This window comes from Cyprinodon tularosa, unplaced genomic scaffold, assembly GCF_016077235.1.
Source record: "Cyprinodon tularosa strain WSP-4 unplaced genomic scaffold, ASM1607723v1 ctg69, whole genome shotgun sequence".
NCBI lineage: Eukaryota > Metazoa > Chordata > Actinopteri > Cyprinodontiformes > Cyprinodontidae > Cyprinodon > Cyprinodon tularosa.
This window is the reverse complement of record NW_024039440.1, coordinates 3098061-3114996: the sequence shown is the minus strand read 5'-3', so window position 1 is coordinate 3114996 and position 16936 is coordinate 3098061. Positions and strand designations below refer to the sequence as shown.

Sequence of the window (16936 nt, the reverse complement as noted above, 5' to 3'; positions counted from 1 at the left end):
GTTGATCCCATGAGGTATGTCATGGTTACCAGTGTTATAAATGAGATGAATGGGATACCAAAAGCTTTTATTTTGAAATAGACCTTATAAATACATCAGAAACACATTCAGGTTTTAAAAATACAATAAAGCATACAAAGAACACTTTGTTTAAAGCATAGGGATTGCTCCATTCAGGGAGCAGAACTGCTATGGAAAAAACAAACAAAAAAAACCCTCTCCTGACCTTTTTAACATAACACCAACTCATTTACCTGTCATGTTTTGGAAAAAGTTATATTCTGCCCAACCCTTCCTTTAATTATTCTGCTAACATGATTCTGAGTGATGGATTAAATCCATCAACGCCAGGTTTGGGAGTTCGCCTTTCATTTCATCTGCTTGGATACAAAGCTGTGAGTTTTTGTGCAGTCTGAATTGAGAACATTGTGTTCTCTGAGTTTAACGCAGCAGCGTTTAGTTTCTCTGAAGCATTTTGGTGTCAGGAAATGGCATTTGAGGTTTTTGGTTTTGGCATTGATGGATTTAACTCAACTCATTCAAATAAAATAAAAAACGAGGATCAGAGATAAACAGATATCTTTTAGGTCACCCAAGAATCACCAAATAGAATAGACTAAATCGCACTTAGTGAACTAGACTCTTTAAGATGAAGAAGAAACCGATCCCATGTTTTCTACCAACTCTGGTGACGGGGGATCATTTAAACCAAGAATGAAAACATTCTGTCACAGCTGATTCTCCCAAAGACACTTTCCATGCAGTCAGTCCGAATTTTAGTTATGCGAAAAATGTCTGTTGAATGTGGCAGCTTCTCACAGTGAGGGCGTTGCACCTGCTCCTTCTAGCCCTGGAGGAGGTTTTTCTGTGTACTGAAGCCATTCTGCTGTTCCTCTGCATTTTGGGAAGGTGACCCTGTGGAACAAAAAAAAAAAAAGTTTCAAACCCATATTTGCAATCAGTAAAACTGTAGTAACTAAATGAAAAAAAACAAACTTCATTAATCCTAAAAGGAAATTAATTATTTGAAGGTATAGTGGAGGATTTTCTCGAATTTTTTAAAAGACTCGCCCTCTTCACTTTGAAAAAAAAGGGCACATGCACAACCCTGTACCTGCTCCCAAGAGGGAACCCCTATTAAAAGCATGCAAGAGCCTCCATGAGCCCATTTCTCCTCATGCACGCTCTGTTAAAAAGTTGCTGTTGCGTTGCTCATATAATCTTACTTTCCAAAAGAAGATTTGCAATTTTTCCACTGTCAGACTCGCCACCGGTAAGTAAAAATGGGGACGAGCGCGTAGACAGTCTTACGTAAATATATCACCAGAATGATTGACAATTAAGAGGACCGCTTATTTTGATGATCCACCATGAAAAACATCCTCCATTATACCTTTAACTACTTAATTAAGCAAGTAGCGTTTTTCCCCTGTCTTAATATATCTGTAAGTCTATGACATCATCCAGTTAAATGTATCTTCGTCATTAAGAATATACATGTTTAAAAATTTGCTGCACACAATAAAAAGAACTTGACGTTCTTGCTTTAAACTCCTCTCTTGCAAGAGAAAAATTGAGTTGAGACAAACCAGCTCAAAGTCTAAAATAGTCATAGTGCTACTCAAGTCCTTAATGCTCCTTCAGAGATGACATTCTGCTTCTTTCAGAGAAAGAACTCGTTGAAAAAGTTAGAGGCGGATCCGCTGGCTTTCCAGGAGCTTACCCCAGCCGTTCGTAGACACGTCTCGGTTGCAGATCTCGTTTGCCAGCCTCTCAAAATACTCAGGGAGGTCCGCGTATTCGTCGCCGTAGGATATGACCTTGATGCCCTTGTCCAGCATGTTGTCACGTAGCTTCTTGAACTCGCCCACGTCCTCCCGCCGTACGAGCATGAAGTGCTCCAGGTCGGACTTGTGTTTGACCGCCTCCAGGAATAGAGCCTGAAAGGTTGTATCGTCCACGGTGCGTCCGCAGCCGAGAAACACGAAGGATTTGGTCTCGTACAACTTCTGGATCTCGCACTGTTAAAACAAAACAAAATAACATCTATAAACTGGAGGTATCTTTAAACAGACATTTTTCAAACCAACCAAAAGAAAGTTTAGAGCTCACCATGACCTCTGTGTTCCTCAGTACATTCTGGTAGCCAGCAGGGTGCAGCACAATGCCGCAGGGGTTAGTGTAAACACCGTGGATATGCAGAACACTCAACCTCCGTTTCTCCTGAGCCCACTCCAACACCTGGAAAAAGACGACTATACTTAACAGTCGACTGCACAGAATCCTGTTCTAACTGGGTAGGGGAGTAAGATCACTAAATAGTAGTGAGAGAACATTAGCCCCTATGGAGACGAGGCATAAATACCAGGGCTGAGAGGCTAAGCATCGGATCACTCGGATCTAATGGCTGCATGATTAAACTCTGAGCTGAGGCCAATGGAGATAACAGCGCTGCTCTTTGCTGTTCAGTGCAGTGGCAAAAGTAAATAGTTAGATTCATACAATTTGACATCAGAGGCCTGTTTTCCACCTGTGAGAAACAAAAGGACTTCTAGTCAACAAGGAACTTCATTGACGTGCAAAGTCACAGGAAGTTAGTCACTTCTGTTTTTCAGCATCATGTCTGCAGATCTTTCTCCTATTCAGGCATGTTACATAAGCTTTATTCATATCTAAAACCCAACCTGAGTTGGCCTAGTCAGTTTCTTCAGCTACTCTGAGTCTTATATTGTAAACTAGCTCTGGATCTTTACAGTTGCACATGCATAAATGACCTTTGCATTGTACTAGGGGAAAAAAGCTGACATCATGCATTGTTGCAGGACAGATCAATTAGTGCCAAAGCACAGTTGAAGCAGTTTACCTTCTTCTCATCAGTCAGGTCTAAAGACTCCAGTTTGGTTCCCTGGTGGGCTGCATAGATCTCCAACAGGTTGTCAAAGTTGGTGGTAAGCACCAGTGCGCCGCTCTCCATCAGTTGCAGGACAGATTGCAGGAGGTGTTTCCCTGCATGCTCCATCTTGCTTTCCAAGTCATCAAAAACCTCGTAAAGACAGTCTTTGAAGAACGTGGATCGTACATTTCCTGTCCTCTAGGAAAGAAAACATAATGGTGCCGTTCATTCACAGGAGCGCTTAAAGTGTCTTTAGAATTGTACATAAAAAAACCTCCACAGTTAATGGCTTAAATGGTGACAATGTGGAAATAGCATGAAAGACAAAGGAGCTTTTCTTGCAGTAGAATAATGTGAACTGAAGGATTTACTTTAAAGGTATACTATGCAACCGGTGTTGATTTTGTCGTAAATATGCACAGCTGTTCTCCTGGTTTCTCCGTCAAGCCAGGCGCTGTTGTTTTGAGCTTAGCAGACAGGCGAACGCAACGAATGACTAATGCTGCGTTCACACTGGACGCAGCTGGTGCGACAGAAGCAGCGAATTTACATGCAAAGTCAATGGTTGACGCGCGTCAAGGTGCAGCAAAAGGTCCCGCGGCACGTTTTGAGCAGCAGGCGCAGCGTGTCTGAGCAGCTGAAGCAGTGCGTCGGGCGCGTTTAATCATCTGACGCAGGGAGAGAGACACAGCGCTGATGATCAGAGGCTATGATCTCTCCTCTTAAACAGTTTATTGACGCCTAAATTAACTTAAAATGCAGAAATCTGCCGGCAGAATATGCAGTTTGGATTATTTAGATGAAAAACACCTACCAGCTGCCGCGGTGAACCGCGAGGAGGCGACCTGGCCAGAGGCTGCTGATGAAGGGATTCCTACTGTCGGCGCACCGCTGGTATGTGGGGGTCTGAGCGGCTCCGACAGAAAAAATATTGAAGGCAGGATAATAATCTGAATGAACTGACGGCACTGATTACGTTTTCAGGTGTATTTTCTCACTTAAACACATATTAAAACTACTTTATTCCCACTGATCACAGCAAATATAGCTGCAAGGCAAAGAAAGGATAGTGAAGCTCCGCCCAACGCTCGTCAGACACACTTTTGCACCGCGCAGCCAGAGCAGCAAAGCTGCTTCAGCCACGCGTCAGAACTAACTGGTACAAGCAGCAAAAATGAAGCAGCAGACGCGATTTTGCTGCGTCCGATGTGAACGTAGCATAACTGCACAAAGATCGCCACTGTGCTAGCAACGAGAATGCTTTTAACCGGGGGCGTGTAGCAGTTCTCGCCGTAAAGCAAGACTGACTCTCACGAGACTTCTGAGCCTGTGGGTGCGGGTCGGTGCTCCTGCAATTGCAAGTGCAGTATTTCCCCCACAGACCACCAGGGCAGCCGAGAATACCTTTGTTCAACCTGAAATGACTCATTTAATCATCCAAAACGTTATGGAACACATTAATTAACTGAAAAATTTTGCATAGTGTGCCTTTAATATTTGGCTGCATTTTCCACTTTTGAATGAATGAATAAAATAAAAGGAATTTATTCAGGAAAATTTGACAAATAATAATAAATCAGTTACAAAAAATACTTCAAACAAACAACCAAATACCCACAAAAAGAGATTGGTTACAAAACAAACAAAAAAAAAATATTTCCAAATAAATTAATTTCAATATAAATAGAATACAATTTTCCAATAAATAAACCTGTCAGTATATGCAGTCAGAGAACTGACATTTATTAATGTATATTGTTTGAAAAGGGGTATGAAGAACTAAAACTTGTTTTTCATACCCCTTCTCCCTCTAATTGCACTTAAAGTTTCTTGAGTGAAGAAACAGACACACATGCACAGTGCATGTTAGAGCGAGACGTCTTTGCCCACAAGCTTTACTGTTTTTTTTATTTTCCCATCTGCTAAGCCTTAGGAGCAAATAAATCTACAATAAATAGTCTGAATGGTGTCACAGGAAGGGCTTTACTTTGTTCTAACGTGCACATTATCTACTTCAGGTGTTAGTTTCACAAGCTTTTTGTTGTGTCATGTAGGTTAAATCCTCAAAGCCTCAAACTTTCTGAACCTGAATGAAAGTAAGACATGTTTGGTTGGAGTTCAGCAGATTTTCCCCCTTGCTTCTTGGGCCCTCTTACACCTAACATTCGATCATCAGTAAAAAATCCTGGTGCAATATTTGATGACAGTTTGAAATTTGATCGCCAGGTTAGTTCGGTCGTAAAAAACAGCTTTTACCAGTTAAGAATTTTTCTTTTAAAAGTGAAAGGGTACCTGCCACAAAAAGATCTGGAGACTGTAATCCATGCTTTTATTAATACAAGATTGGATTACTGTAACTCTTTATATGCTGGCTTGGACCACTCACTTTTACACCGTCTGCAGTTGGTACAAAATGCAGCTGCCCGTCTCCTTACTGGCACACGTAAACGTGACCACATATCACCTGTTCTAGCCTCATTGCACTGGCTACCGGTTGTTTTTAGGATAGATTTTAAAACTTTGTTTGTTCTTAAAGCTCTTAATGGTCTAGCCCGCCAGTATTTGACTGAGCTTCTCCAAATTCATGCCCCGGCCAGAACACTGAGATCCTCTAATCAGCTGCTACTTGCGATGCCTAAAACCAGACTTAAAACCAAAGGTGATTGTACCTTTATGGCAGCGGCACCCTTGACACTGGAATAACTTGCCTTGGCATATTAGATCAGCAGGCTCCTTTGAGGTTTTTAAATCCTCTTTAAAATCACATTTCTTTTCCCTGGCTTTTAATCATGTCTAAGTGGACATTTGGCAAAATTTTATTTTAAATTTTATTTTATTCTAAAATGTATTTTAATTGAAACATTTATCCTATTCTATTTTTATGTGTTTATGTATTTTAGCCTTCGGTTTTTATCTTATGTTTCTTAACTTTGATTCCTGTACAGCACTTTGGTCAACCCTGGTTGTTTTAAATGTGCTTTATAAATAAAGTTTGAGTTGAGTTGAGTAGACTTGGCCTGCAGGGTGATCAGTTTGTAGCACTGCTGCAGCCACAAGATCCAGGGTTCCATCGTGGCCTATAGTCTTTCTGCATGGAGTTTGCTTGTTCTTCCCATGCCTTCTCCAGGTACTCCAACTTCCCCCCACAGCCCAAAAACATGACTGTTAGCTTACATGCTCATGCTCCTGTGTGTGTGCATGGTAGTTTGTCTCTGTGCTTGCCTGCAATAGAAGGTGACCTGTCCAGGGTATAGCCCAACGTTTACCTTATGGATGTCAGACAAGAACTGAATACTTTTTACCTTTGTTTAATAAGAAACATAATGAAGCAATGATACTCTCATTGAGGTAGAATCTGTCTTTCATCATCATCCATTTTGAATGTTTTTTTTTTAAAGGACGCTCAGACTGAAGACGGCAGTTTTAGGTAAATCCCTGTTTTGAAAGGAATTCCTTATAATGAAATCAAAATTTATATTTGTAATTTTGGAATAATTTCTCCCAAAAAAGGTTTGAGACTTTTTCAGGGGTACTTTTTAAAGGATGCTGCATACATAATCATGAGTTGGAGATATGAAATCAAACACTGAGTAGTGAGTAGATTCTGTTGCCCCAGGGCTGGAAATACTTGTATTATATAAACAAAAAAAATCACAGAATAAATATGACAAATGAAAAGCAAGGCCTTAGGAAAGGATTGATTAGAACTAGTCAGAAATAAAAGATACAGTTCTGGGATAGATGCAAGGATAGTTTTACTTTATTTCTGCTCTTCCTGGGTTTATTTTCAAACATTCATTGGAGCTGGAATGTTGGACTTGTCTGCACACAAAGATAATAATTCTTACGTCATCTGAAGAACTAAACTGCGTTACAGAAATATCTCGAGGCCATTAAACTAAACAACCTCAATGTGAAGTCAAATTTCCATCTCTAAACAAAAAGGCTGTTGATGTGACTGACTTATGATCCAATGTGACCAGAGCATTTATAAATCAAGTGGAATAAAACATGCATCTGAGGACTCAGGTGATATAAATTAGTGTTATATTATGGATTGATAAATATGTTGGACAATAGAGTGAGGAATAAAGTTTGGAAGTAAAACAGTTTTTAGTTTCCAAATTAAAAATACAGAACCCCTCAAGCTGCAAATTCAAGCTTAACTTTAATGGAGTATTTCAAAACATCTGTGAAAGTCTTATTCAAGTCGTAGAGAAGCGGCTGTTCCATCCGTTGCATTTCCGAATTCTCCTGAGTGGTGGCCGACTTTACACCAGTGAATAAAGTGAATGTGATTGGTTGTTTATAAAGGTGTTGGGATTGTTGTGGCAGAAGATTTGCAAGCATGTTTGGTTGTGGCCGGTTTCTCTGAAGCATCTTACTAACCAGTTAGCAACTTATTGCTAGTAGGTTCCCAATGGGAAATTACATTGAGACCAAGTAGCACTAAATTGGTGATTTAGAAACAACACTGTCAAGGAATGCTACGGACAGCGGAAACATGCAAGAGGAGGAGAGTTTTGTGTTGGAGGTCGTGGATGAGTCTCCTCCGTTATACATTTTTTATTTAGAGGAGGAAAGTGGGGACGGAGTTGTTGTGGAAGAGGACGCCAGGGCAGCAGAAGCTTGGTTTGGTGTAGAAGGCTTACAGCCGTACATGTTTGAGCCCTTGCCTCGCAATGCTGCCAGTTCTGTTAGCTCTACGCCTGCCGAAGACACAGACGTCCATCCCCGTGAACACTGGGACGTAACTCAATGGTAAAGTAAATTATTTTATTTTTTATTTCAACCGTTGCATATATTAGCTGCAACATGTGAATCAATATGCTATGGCCCAAAAAATTTGATTGAGAGATGACCGTAGATATATGATTTGCCGAATTTAGGCGTACAAGCTGACGTATAACTAACTGGCCTGCATAAAATAACGGAAATAAACCCAGACTTTAAGACAGGATTTTTTTTTTTTACTGAAATTTATTAACTTTTGGGACAATATAGTCTGATAAAGAGTACATTTATATACATGTTTAAGCCAGAATGATTTGAATTTTAAATATGACTTCCCTACGACTTTAGGGATATAACCCTGTAAGGTGTAAATTTCATCCTTACCTTGCTTAGGGTGATGTAAAAACAACAGAGAGCAAAGGATGCTGGTAGCTAAGTATAGCCAAGGTTAGAGCAGTGACCAAGGTGAACTGAGATTGGAAGGAAATGCTGCCCCCACTTCCACAGATTACAGCTCTAATGGGTTAAACAGCAGGAGTCTTTTCCACAGGAAGGACTTCATTATCCCCAGCTAGTGTCTACAGCCACCGTCCTGATCACCCTGTCCTCAGGCAGACTCACAGCTTATGTAATAACCAGCTAAAGAACAGGTAAGCATGAATCAACAACAGATGAACGGACATTTTCCTGCTTGAAACGGCGTAATGAACTCTGTTGTTGCTAAGGCAGGAAAGTGTGAAAGGATTCATGGCCAAAGCTTGAGATTAGACTCACTGCTTCTACAGAGCAGAGAAACAGGGCTGATTTCCAAATCCATGGAAGTGGGTTAAACCCCCTAAGTGGCCATAAAGCAGGTGTCACATACCCAGACACATATCGCTAAAGTAGAGTGAAGGTTCAAGTGAAACTGCTGCATGTTTTTATGAATAGAGCAACTAGACGTCCATGCTCCACTATAACCCGCTGTGGTCATAGGTGGAGCTTTAAACCTGTCTGAATGGAAAATCTGGGCTACAGGAGGGAGGGAAAGGGGTGGGGGGGTTGGTGGAGGTGGGGTTCTGGTTCACATTATTCCATGTTTGTTTGGCTTTTTTCCTTCCCTCCGACCTGCTGTGCTGGACCCCGCTGTGTCTGCGGCCAACGGGAGTGGACTGGTGTCTGCGCGACATTGGAACAAACTAAACACGACGGATAAAGCCATAAAAGCGCTGTTTGTTCCCTTTGTCTCGACAGGCTGAGGGCCGAAACAAAGCCTGTTTTTATCAATGTCAAAGGTGCGATGACACATGACTAACACAGGAGGCAAACGGTATTAAGACTCCCATCTGCCAAACCCTGCTCCAGATCAAACCGGTTCAGTTCTATGTCAATACTGTGGTCTTTTCTTTTGTTTTTTCTTCTCTTTGATTTTTCTATTAATTACGACAAATCTCTCACGATTATGAGAAGAAAGTAAATAATCATTGTCATGAGCCTTTAAAAAGTATCGATTGATCGCAAAGGGGATAAAAAGTTCTGTACAGAAGTTCTGAAGGTAATTTGCAGTTTTTTTAGGCACACTTTTAGTAGATAAACTAATAATTCAATGAGGGGCCAAAAAGTAGAGTTCAACCATATTTAACCTATTTGAAAGACTTCAGAACAATTTATACAATGTATTATTTTAAAAAAATTAACTACTGTCTGCTTGAAATTATATTCAAATAAGTTTGATGGAAATGAAGAATATATTTTTTTAAAGTAGGTAGTAGGCAAATGCCATAAATAACACATCAGTGTGCACAGAGCATGGATGATCGGAGGCTTTTCCAGGTCGAATATTTGTTTTCATTCTCTCATATTAGAAGATCTGTGGCGGTAAACCCTCTTCCACAGTACTTCCAGTGAGTATAAGTAATTATTTTTAAGAAATAAAGACCCATCCAATGAAAATATAACAGACGCTTGCATCAACTGCTGTGATGTTGATGACATGTTTGTGTAGAAATTAGCTTTGGTTTTGTCTACGTACAACACAATGCAATTGATCTTCAAGGGTTCTGGATAAGGAGTGCTAAACTGTGTAGGCAAAAAGACGAAGAGAAAAAATGAAAACTTGCATGTAGTAAGTGGGCCGGTTGGTGATCTCCAAAAACTGCTTGCGTAAAAGATAAGACGTGCAGAGCGGTTAGGTTCCACCCAAAAACAATGAACAGATTCCTTCATGCAGAGCCTTTTAAAGAACATCGAGGAAAAATATCTGCCTTGTCAAGCCCGCCCTTCCTCAATGTCACTTTAGTGATGGATGTTCTTTAGTTTGTTTGTCTCCCTTCAGCCGCTCCCTAATTTGCATTGCCAAAGCACATCATAATGGGCCTGATCTTTAGAACGGCTGTACATCTTAAAACGAGCGAAAACCTGTTTGTACGAACAGAGCTGATCTTCTAAGACAGCAGACAGCGTGTGCAAAAATTTTGTTGAGTGTTTCTAATTTCAAAACTGTGCAAATTCATGGACGATGCGTAAATGTCAGAATTTACCAGGCGCAAAGCAATTTTCCCAATCGGAAAATAAACCGCGGCTGCAGTCTTGCACCTTTTATTACTTCGGAAAGTAAGGGGCAAAATGACATGCAAAAATATCTGTGGTCATTGCTGCCACAAAGTAATTAGAATAGAGAGATTCTGTGCATGTAAATATATCTGGGCTGTCGGAAACAACAAAAGAAGAATGTTATTAATAAGGAACAAACATCCGCACAGGCAAAAATTAATGCAGCCGGACGACAGAAAATCTTTATAAAATTAAACCAAAACGAACAAAAAAAAAGACCTTAAAAAGTTGTGGCATGTTTAGCAAAAAAAGAGCCTGCAGTTAATGGAGTTTAATAAATCATAACTTTCCTATATACATAGCTCATGTTTTATTAAATTCTTAAACTTCTACCTTGATTTGCTGTTTCAGCACTCCAAATTTTTAGAGCATAATCTGCCCTTTTATCAATCAGCAGACAAAGGCAACTTTCTCATATTTTGTGGTATTTTATATTATTTATATTTTTTGTCATTTTTATTATCCCTTTGTAATTATTTCTGACAGTCCAGATATGTTTACAAATGCACAACAATAAAAATAAATGTTTTGTTAATGAGTTTGCATGTGACTTTCAAACATATTTAAAAAAAGGGCAAAACAAACAACAACCTGCAATTAGTTTCAGGTTTGATGAATTTCTTTTGGTCTGGTATACTTGGTAAGTATTATTGTCAATATATCCTCCACTCATAATGTTCACTCATTATTCTATGATCAGCATATTTGTAAAAAAAAAAAAAAAAAAAAAAAACACATGCAAAAGAAAAAAAAAACAGTTGCTCGCTCAACTGAACATAAAAAGCACTTGGCACCTTCTATAAAGATTTTCTCTGAGCAAATACTCCGCCACGGTTTTACTAAAGATGTAACACTGCAGCTTAAATATTTGGTATGATTATTGTCTGAGCAGGAGACATAAGGCGGACATTAAGATTACATATTTTTATACAAGAAAAAACAAACATAAACTACAAACAAGATAGTGCTGTCATGAACTAGTACTAAACCATTTTGACAAAAATCTAAATTTCAATTATTTTCAATGAATATTGTGATTTTATTTCAATTTTATTTTGCATTAACCACTTGCTTGTCCATTGCTGCAAGATTTAACTGTAAATCCTTGTAAAAAGGGCCCCTCTGTGTGGCAGCAATCCCACTTTAAGCCTATTACTGCCACCTAAAGGGCTGGAGTGAAACTACTTAAAGGTATAGAGGAACGTCTTTCATTCCTGGGTGGATCATCAAAATAAGTGGTCCTCCTAATTGTCAATCATTCTGCTGATATGTTTACATAAGGCTGTCCTAAGTGCTCGTCCCGTTAGCTATCTTTTTCGGAGCATTCGCACTTTCAGGCATATATGGTATGTGTGGTGAGCTACGGTTTCAGTCATTGAAGCTCAAAGAGGGTCGCAAGAGAAAAAGTGTCTACGAAGTCTATGAGAAGAAAAGAAAGGCCTCAGAAGAGGCAGATATATCCCAGTATGCTTTGCGTGGAGAGCTCTCCGCACAAAGCATTATGGGATATGCTGTCACAGCGGCCCGCGGTCGCTACCCAGCTTAGTGACTAATAAAAAAGATGGGGCAGGCACCACACAGTGTAGGAAGAGTTACATGACCAATGGGGAGCAAAAAGTATTGATCATCTGTCCAACTGGTCAGTTAACTGAGTTCAACATAAAGTCCACTATACAGTCCCCCCCTCTATATAGTAATTGAGGGATTTAGGGGTTAGGGCTGATGTTCGGATACAGTAAACTTGTATGAGCTATGAGAACAGCAACCTTTAAGCAGAGTGTGCATGAGGAGAAACGGGCTGCTACATCCTCTCGCACTTGCGGAGAGGGCGGGTCTTTAAAAAATGTGCGCAAATCCTCCAGAATACCTTTAATTGTAATGTGACCAAAATTGAGAGCATCTGCGATTTGAAAATTGCATTTTTATTCAGTTGCCATTATATTGTAAATGCAATTAATTGCCGGACCCTATCACAAAGCAACATGCTTTACATCCTTGATCCCTTTACGTCTCCTAATAATTTTTACTTTCTTACCAGCCAGACTTACAATCTTATATTGATATATTTTTTCTAGGTTTCTAAAAGTCATTTCAAACATTGCTTTTTGGACATTTTCATTTTCATTCAAGTAAATTCTTTCAGAGTAATGTTTGTGTGTTAAGCTAGTTATATTTGGAATAATGAATCATCCTATCCTAATAAGACCAATACTCATGGCTCTTATCTCTGATATGATTAATAATATTTATTTAAAGGAGACTAGCATCTGAGCCTTGTGTATTCAGATACAGTTCTTTAAAAAGTAGGGACCCAATATCTGTATGTTTATCCATGGAAGTAATAACAGAATTCCAGTGCTTCAGCAGCATTGTCTGCAGTGATACAAGGGGGTTGTGTTTGTAGAGAATAGAGATTTAGCAAAGGAAGGAGAGGAAAGAGATTCAGACAGTCTTACCGGAGACAGTTTCTGAATGAGGTCATGGGCCACATGCACCAAATTCTTATCCTCCTGCATGTGCTTCTGGAAACGCCGGCTCTCTTCCTCCTCCAGCAGGTCGAAGTCGTTGGCTGCATCAAGCAGGGCCTGGATGAGCCCTTTCCATGAGCGGAGAGCAGGAACCTGGGGAGCTACTGCAGAGCTCACCCCCGTGCCAATCACCAGGACAAGCTCGGGGGCACGCTTGGTCTTTAGGCTGGGCAGCAATTTCCTTTGGGGCAGGCAGAGATTGAGTGATGACGGTTCCAAATACGATGCTTCCCCAATCCCTCTGACAGCATGAAGGTTAAATAAAGCATTTTCAAGCCTGCCAGCATGCACTTTTTGGAACTAAAACCTACATTTAATTCAGTTAGGCCTGGCAAAGATTTTAATCAGTTCTGCTAAAAAAAAAAAAATCTTGAATATGTAATAGAAGCAATGTGCAGGTGCACCTGAGCTTACCTGGGCTTCTTAGCATTTGACTCTGCATCCTGAGAATCAGCTGCAGGTCGCTTCTCAGTTTTCACTGCTACAACAGAGGCCATTCAGCTCCTTTAAGAAACATGAACAACCAGTCAATCTCCTGGAAAGGAGCAGCTGTGGCCAATTTAAACAATGACTAGTTAATACCACTTTGTGATGATGCTGATCACTCGAATTTTAACTTCAATTGATGCAAATATTAGTTTTTTTTCCCCCCTACTGGAAGTAGATGGTTTTGACATTATTTCCTAGATATAAATCAAAAGTATAATGGTAGAAATCTTTAATGGTGTTCCACAAGGTTTATTTCATTTACCCTATATATAACCACGAATAGAGCAATATGAATCTACATTTTCTCTTCTATGCTGATGTCTTTTAAGGTCCATCCATCCATCTTCTTCCGCTTATCCGGGGTTGGGTCACGGGGGTAGCAGCTTCAGTAGGGAGGCCCAGATGTCCCTCTCCCCAGCCACTTGGGCCAGCTCCTCGGAGGGAATCCCAAGGCACTTCCAGGCCAGCTGAGAAACATAGTCCCTCCAGCGGGTCCTGGGTCTCCCCCTGGGCTTCCTCTCGGTGGGACGTGCCTGGAACAGCTCACCAGGGAGACGTCCAGGAGGCCTAATCAGCCCAAGCCACCTCAACTGGCTCCTCTTATGCGGAGAAGCAGCGGCTCTTCTCTGAGTCCTCCCCAGATGATTGAGCTCCTCACCCTATCTCTAAGGGAGAGCCCAGACACACTACGGAGAAAACTCATTTCAGCCGCTTGTATCCAGGATCTCATTCTTTCGGTCATGACCCAAAGCTCATGACAATAGATGAGAGTAGGAATGTAGATCGACCGGTAAATCGAGAGCTTTGCTTTTTGGTTCAGCTCTCTCTTCACCACAACAGACCGGTAGAGGGCCCGCTTCACAGCAGACGCCGCACCAATCCGCCTATCGATCTCTTGCTCCATCTTCCCCTCATTCGTGAACAAGACCCTTGTCTTTCAAGGTGAACGCACAAAACAATTGAAAGGCTAATACTAAATTTATCATGGAAATAAGTTCCATTTTGCTTTTATAAGATAAACAACCTATTTAGTAGACAAATTGTATATAAATGCATCTGCTAAATGTTTCCATATTATGTATAGTGGACGTTAAAGCAATAAGTCTGTTTTTTTTCGTCATCTTATTCTTTTCTACAGTCACTGGACTTGAACACATGTTCAGAACTGCAGTCATAAGTATGCTTTGCATTACTTCCTGCCTTTTTGTCAAGTAAAAAAAAAAATTGATTGACACTTTCAAAATGGTGGTTAAGAGTAAGGACTACGTGTAAGGGTGAGGGTAAGAAAGTTCTTGGGTTTTTGGTAGCTGATGCTTTGGGCTATCTTTAGTCTGAATCCCAGTTGTGTTTCTTAATGCTTTGGAGGAGAGATTTTAGATATTACTTAGACAAAATTAACAAATAAGAATAAATATATTTTCATTTGATCATCAACTGCATGACATTGATAAATCCTCAAATGGTGCCCATTTTCTGATGACTATAATTTGACATAAAACTAGTTGCTCTCACTCTACCTCAGATCCATTAAAATGAGTGTCTGACACTTTTTGACTTTTACCTTATGATCCATGTCAGATATGAACTAAACTTAAATTTATTTTGTCATTTTGCATACACAAGTGTATACAAAAAGAAATTTAGTTTAAAACAGCTTTAGGCAATTTCATTTCTTAAAGTGCAGCCTTGAAAAACAGTAATAAATACATAAAAAATAGTAATATAAACATATGACCAATAATAATAAATAAATAAAACAACCAACAAATAGTTCTTAACAATATTGCTACACAACATGACTATGATGTAATGGCACAATGAGAACATGTTATACAAGTTGAATCAGAGATAAAACCATCACTGACACCTCATCAAACAAATGCTCTACTAAAAACTTTACAATTCTTACCCAATAGTGTCCTTTCCTGTAAACAGGAAATGTTTTACTCATTCTTTTAAGAAACACTCCTTTCCTGATGGGAAACTGTAAAACTAATTTTTTTTTTTACTTTTTAACAAAAGTGTTTTGCTTCAAATTCATATTATTCTAAATAATGCTTCTTTATTCAATGTTTATTTTAGAAACCTGGTTTAATCACCTTAGATTTCCTGGAACAAACAGCAGTAAGGTGAATTTTGTTTGTGACGTGTCTTACATAATATAACATTTTCAGTAAGATTAAATAAAGAAGCAGGTATAAAGGTAACTTACCTTGCACCAGGTGACTCCAGTGTTCGCCTCAGTTCGGATGTTTTGGTTCTTTTAATTAAAGCTCAGATACAAAACAGTGAAGGTTGAATTTGATCCACTTTAAGTAGTTCAGGAATCGATCAGCCTTCGTGGCGTTTTTTGTTTTTCTTCCCTTTTAAAGGTCTTGATTTGAACCCGATGGATAGTCGCCACAGTCTTAAAAAATAAAGGTCGGCGTTAGGGAGGCAGTGCTGTTTTATCTTGTGAGATTGTTATCGTTTTAAAGTAAGTTAAGAAATCCAAAGTTGTCAAACGTTAATTATTCCGCCGCTGCTGGTCATTCTGACGGTAACTACTCGCGTCTATTTCATTGTTTCCAACTAAAACATGTTTTTTCTTCTCCCTAATGGGAACCGTTGTGTATCTCCAGTTAAAGTCGCCGTCAGCTCCTCTCCTGTCTGTGTGGTGTCTAACGGCCGCCCGCGAGCGCTAATGTGCACCGGTTTTAATGACGCATTTACTTGCTGTAGTAAATTTCTATTACGCTGTTGTAACAGTTTCAAAATCCGGTATTTAAAACTTGAAAAAGTGAAATCTTCCTGATCAATGTAAATCATTAGCTTCCCCAACTTATTTCCTCATACTGCATATTTTAAGGCTTACTCTGCTTTATTGTATTTCAAGGTTTATCAGACCCCTAACTTTTACCAAATGTATATGAACGCAGCATGAGACCCAACCACATATGGTTTTGTCTAAACGCAACAACCAAGTGCTTACATCATTTAAGATGCATGCCTTGAACACATTTATTGGGTGTAAAAAAACGTTTACCCTTTATTAAAATCATTGTTAAACGTGTTGATAATATGGTAGATTAAAAATAAAGCATTTCACTCTGCAGGTTTGGGCAATGATGTCAGTTTATAGTAAAGCAAAGTTATTTTTTGTTGATAAAAAAAACAAAAACGTTTTATTAGATTTGGCAAATGTATTCACCACACGATAGGTTTCACAATCGGGCTTTTTGCCTCGTAGGAAATCAATATATTTCCTCAAGAATTTACGAACAGCACCACGTCAGCATAATACACTACAAAAAAACTCAAACACTACTACGCTCCCATCTGCTGTTCAGAAAATAAACTGCATGCAGAAGGTTGACTGAATCCCTTCTACACTTTGAAAAAAAAAATAGAATCATTCAAGATAATAAAAAAAAAAAGGATTAAATCTACTTTATATGCATTTATTTCTACAATAACTATTTAGAGGGCAGGTATCTGCTGTGATGACTGTACAGCCATCAATCACAGCAATCCAAGTTCACTAGACCTCCACCAGACGTACTGCGAGGCATAAAAGTCCTGCTATTTTTTTAACATAACATTTGCTTTCCCCACTTAAGACCTCAACTTTAGAAAAAGATTTTTCTAACACGTTGACTTACCAAAAAGAAACAATCCAAAATCATAACACTGCACACAAAAAGGGAATTATCCAAAGATT

At 39.4% G+C, this 16936-nt stretch overlaps 1 protein-coding gene across 1 annotated transcript; it reads right to left on the bottom strand.

Annotated features, from left to right (window-relative positions):
- Positions 1 to 46: 46 nt before the first annotated feature.
- fam118b (family with sequence similarity 118 member B) lies at positions 47 to 15923 on the bottom strand. Its single transcript, XM_038267912.1, has 7 exons — positions 15449 to 15923; positions 13162 to 13251; positions 12676 to 12928; positions 2864 to 3091; positions 2113 to 2241; positions 1724 to 2021; positions 47 to 915 (listed from the first exon to the last, which is right to left on the bottom strand). Exons 2-7 carry the CDS (start codon positions 13242 to 13244, stop codon positions 845 to 847), a joined length of 1062 nt encoding a protein of 353 aa, XP_038123840.1. The 5' UTR covers positions 13245 to 13251; positions 15449 to 15923; the 3' UTR covers positions 47 to 844.
- Between the last annotated feature and the right edge of the window lie 1013 nt (positions 15924 to 16936).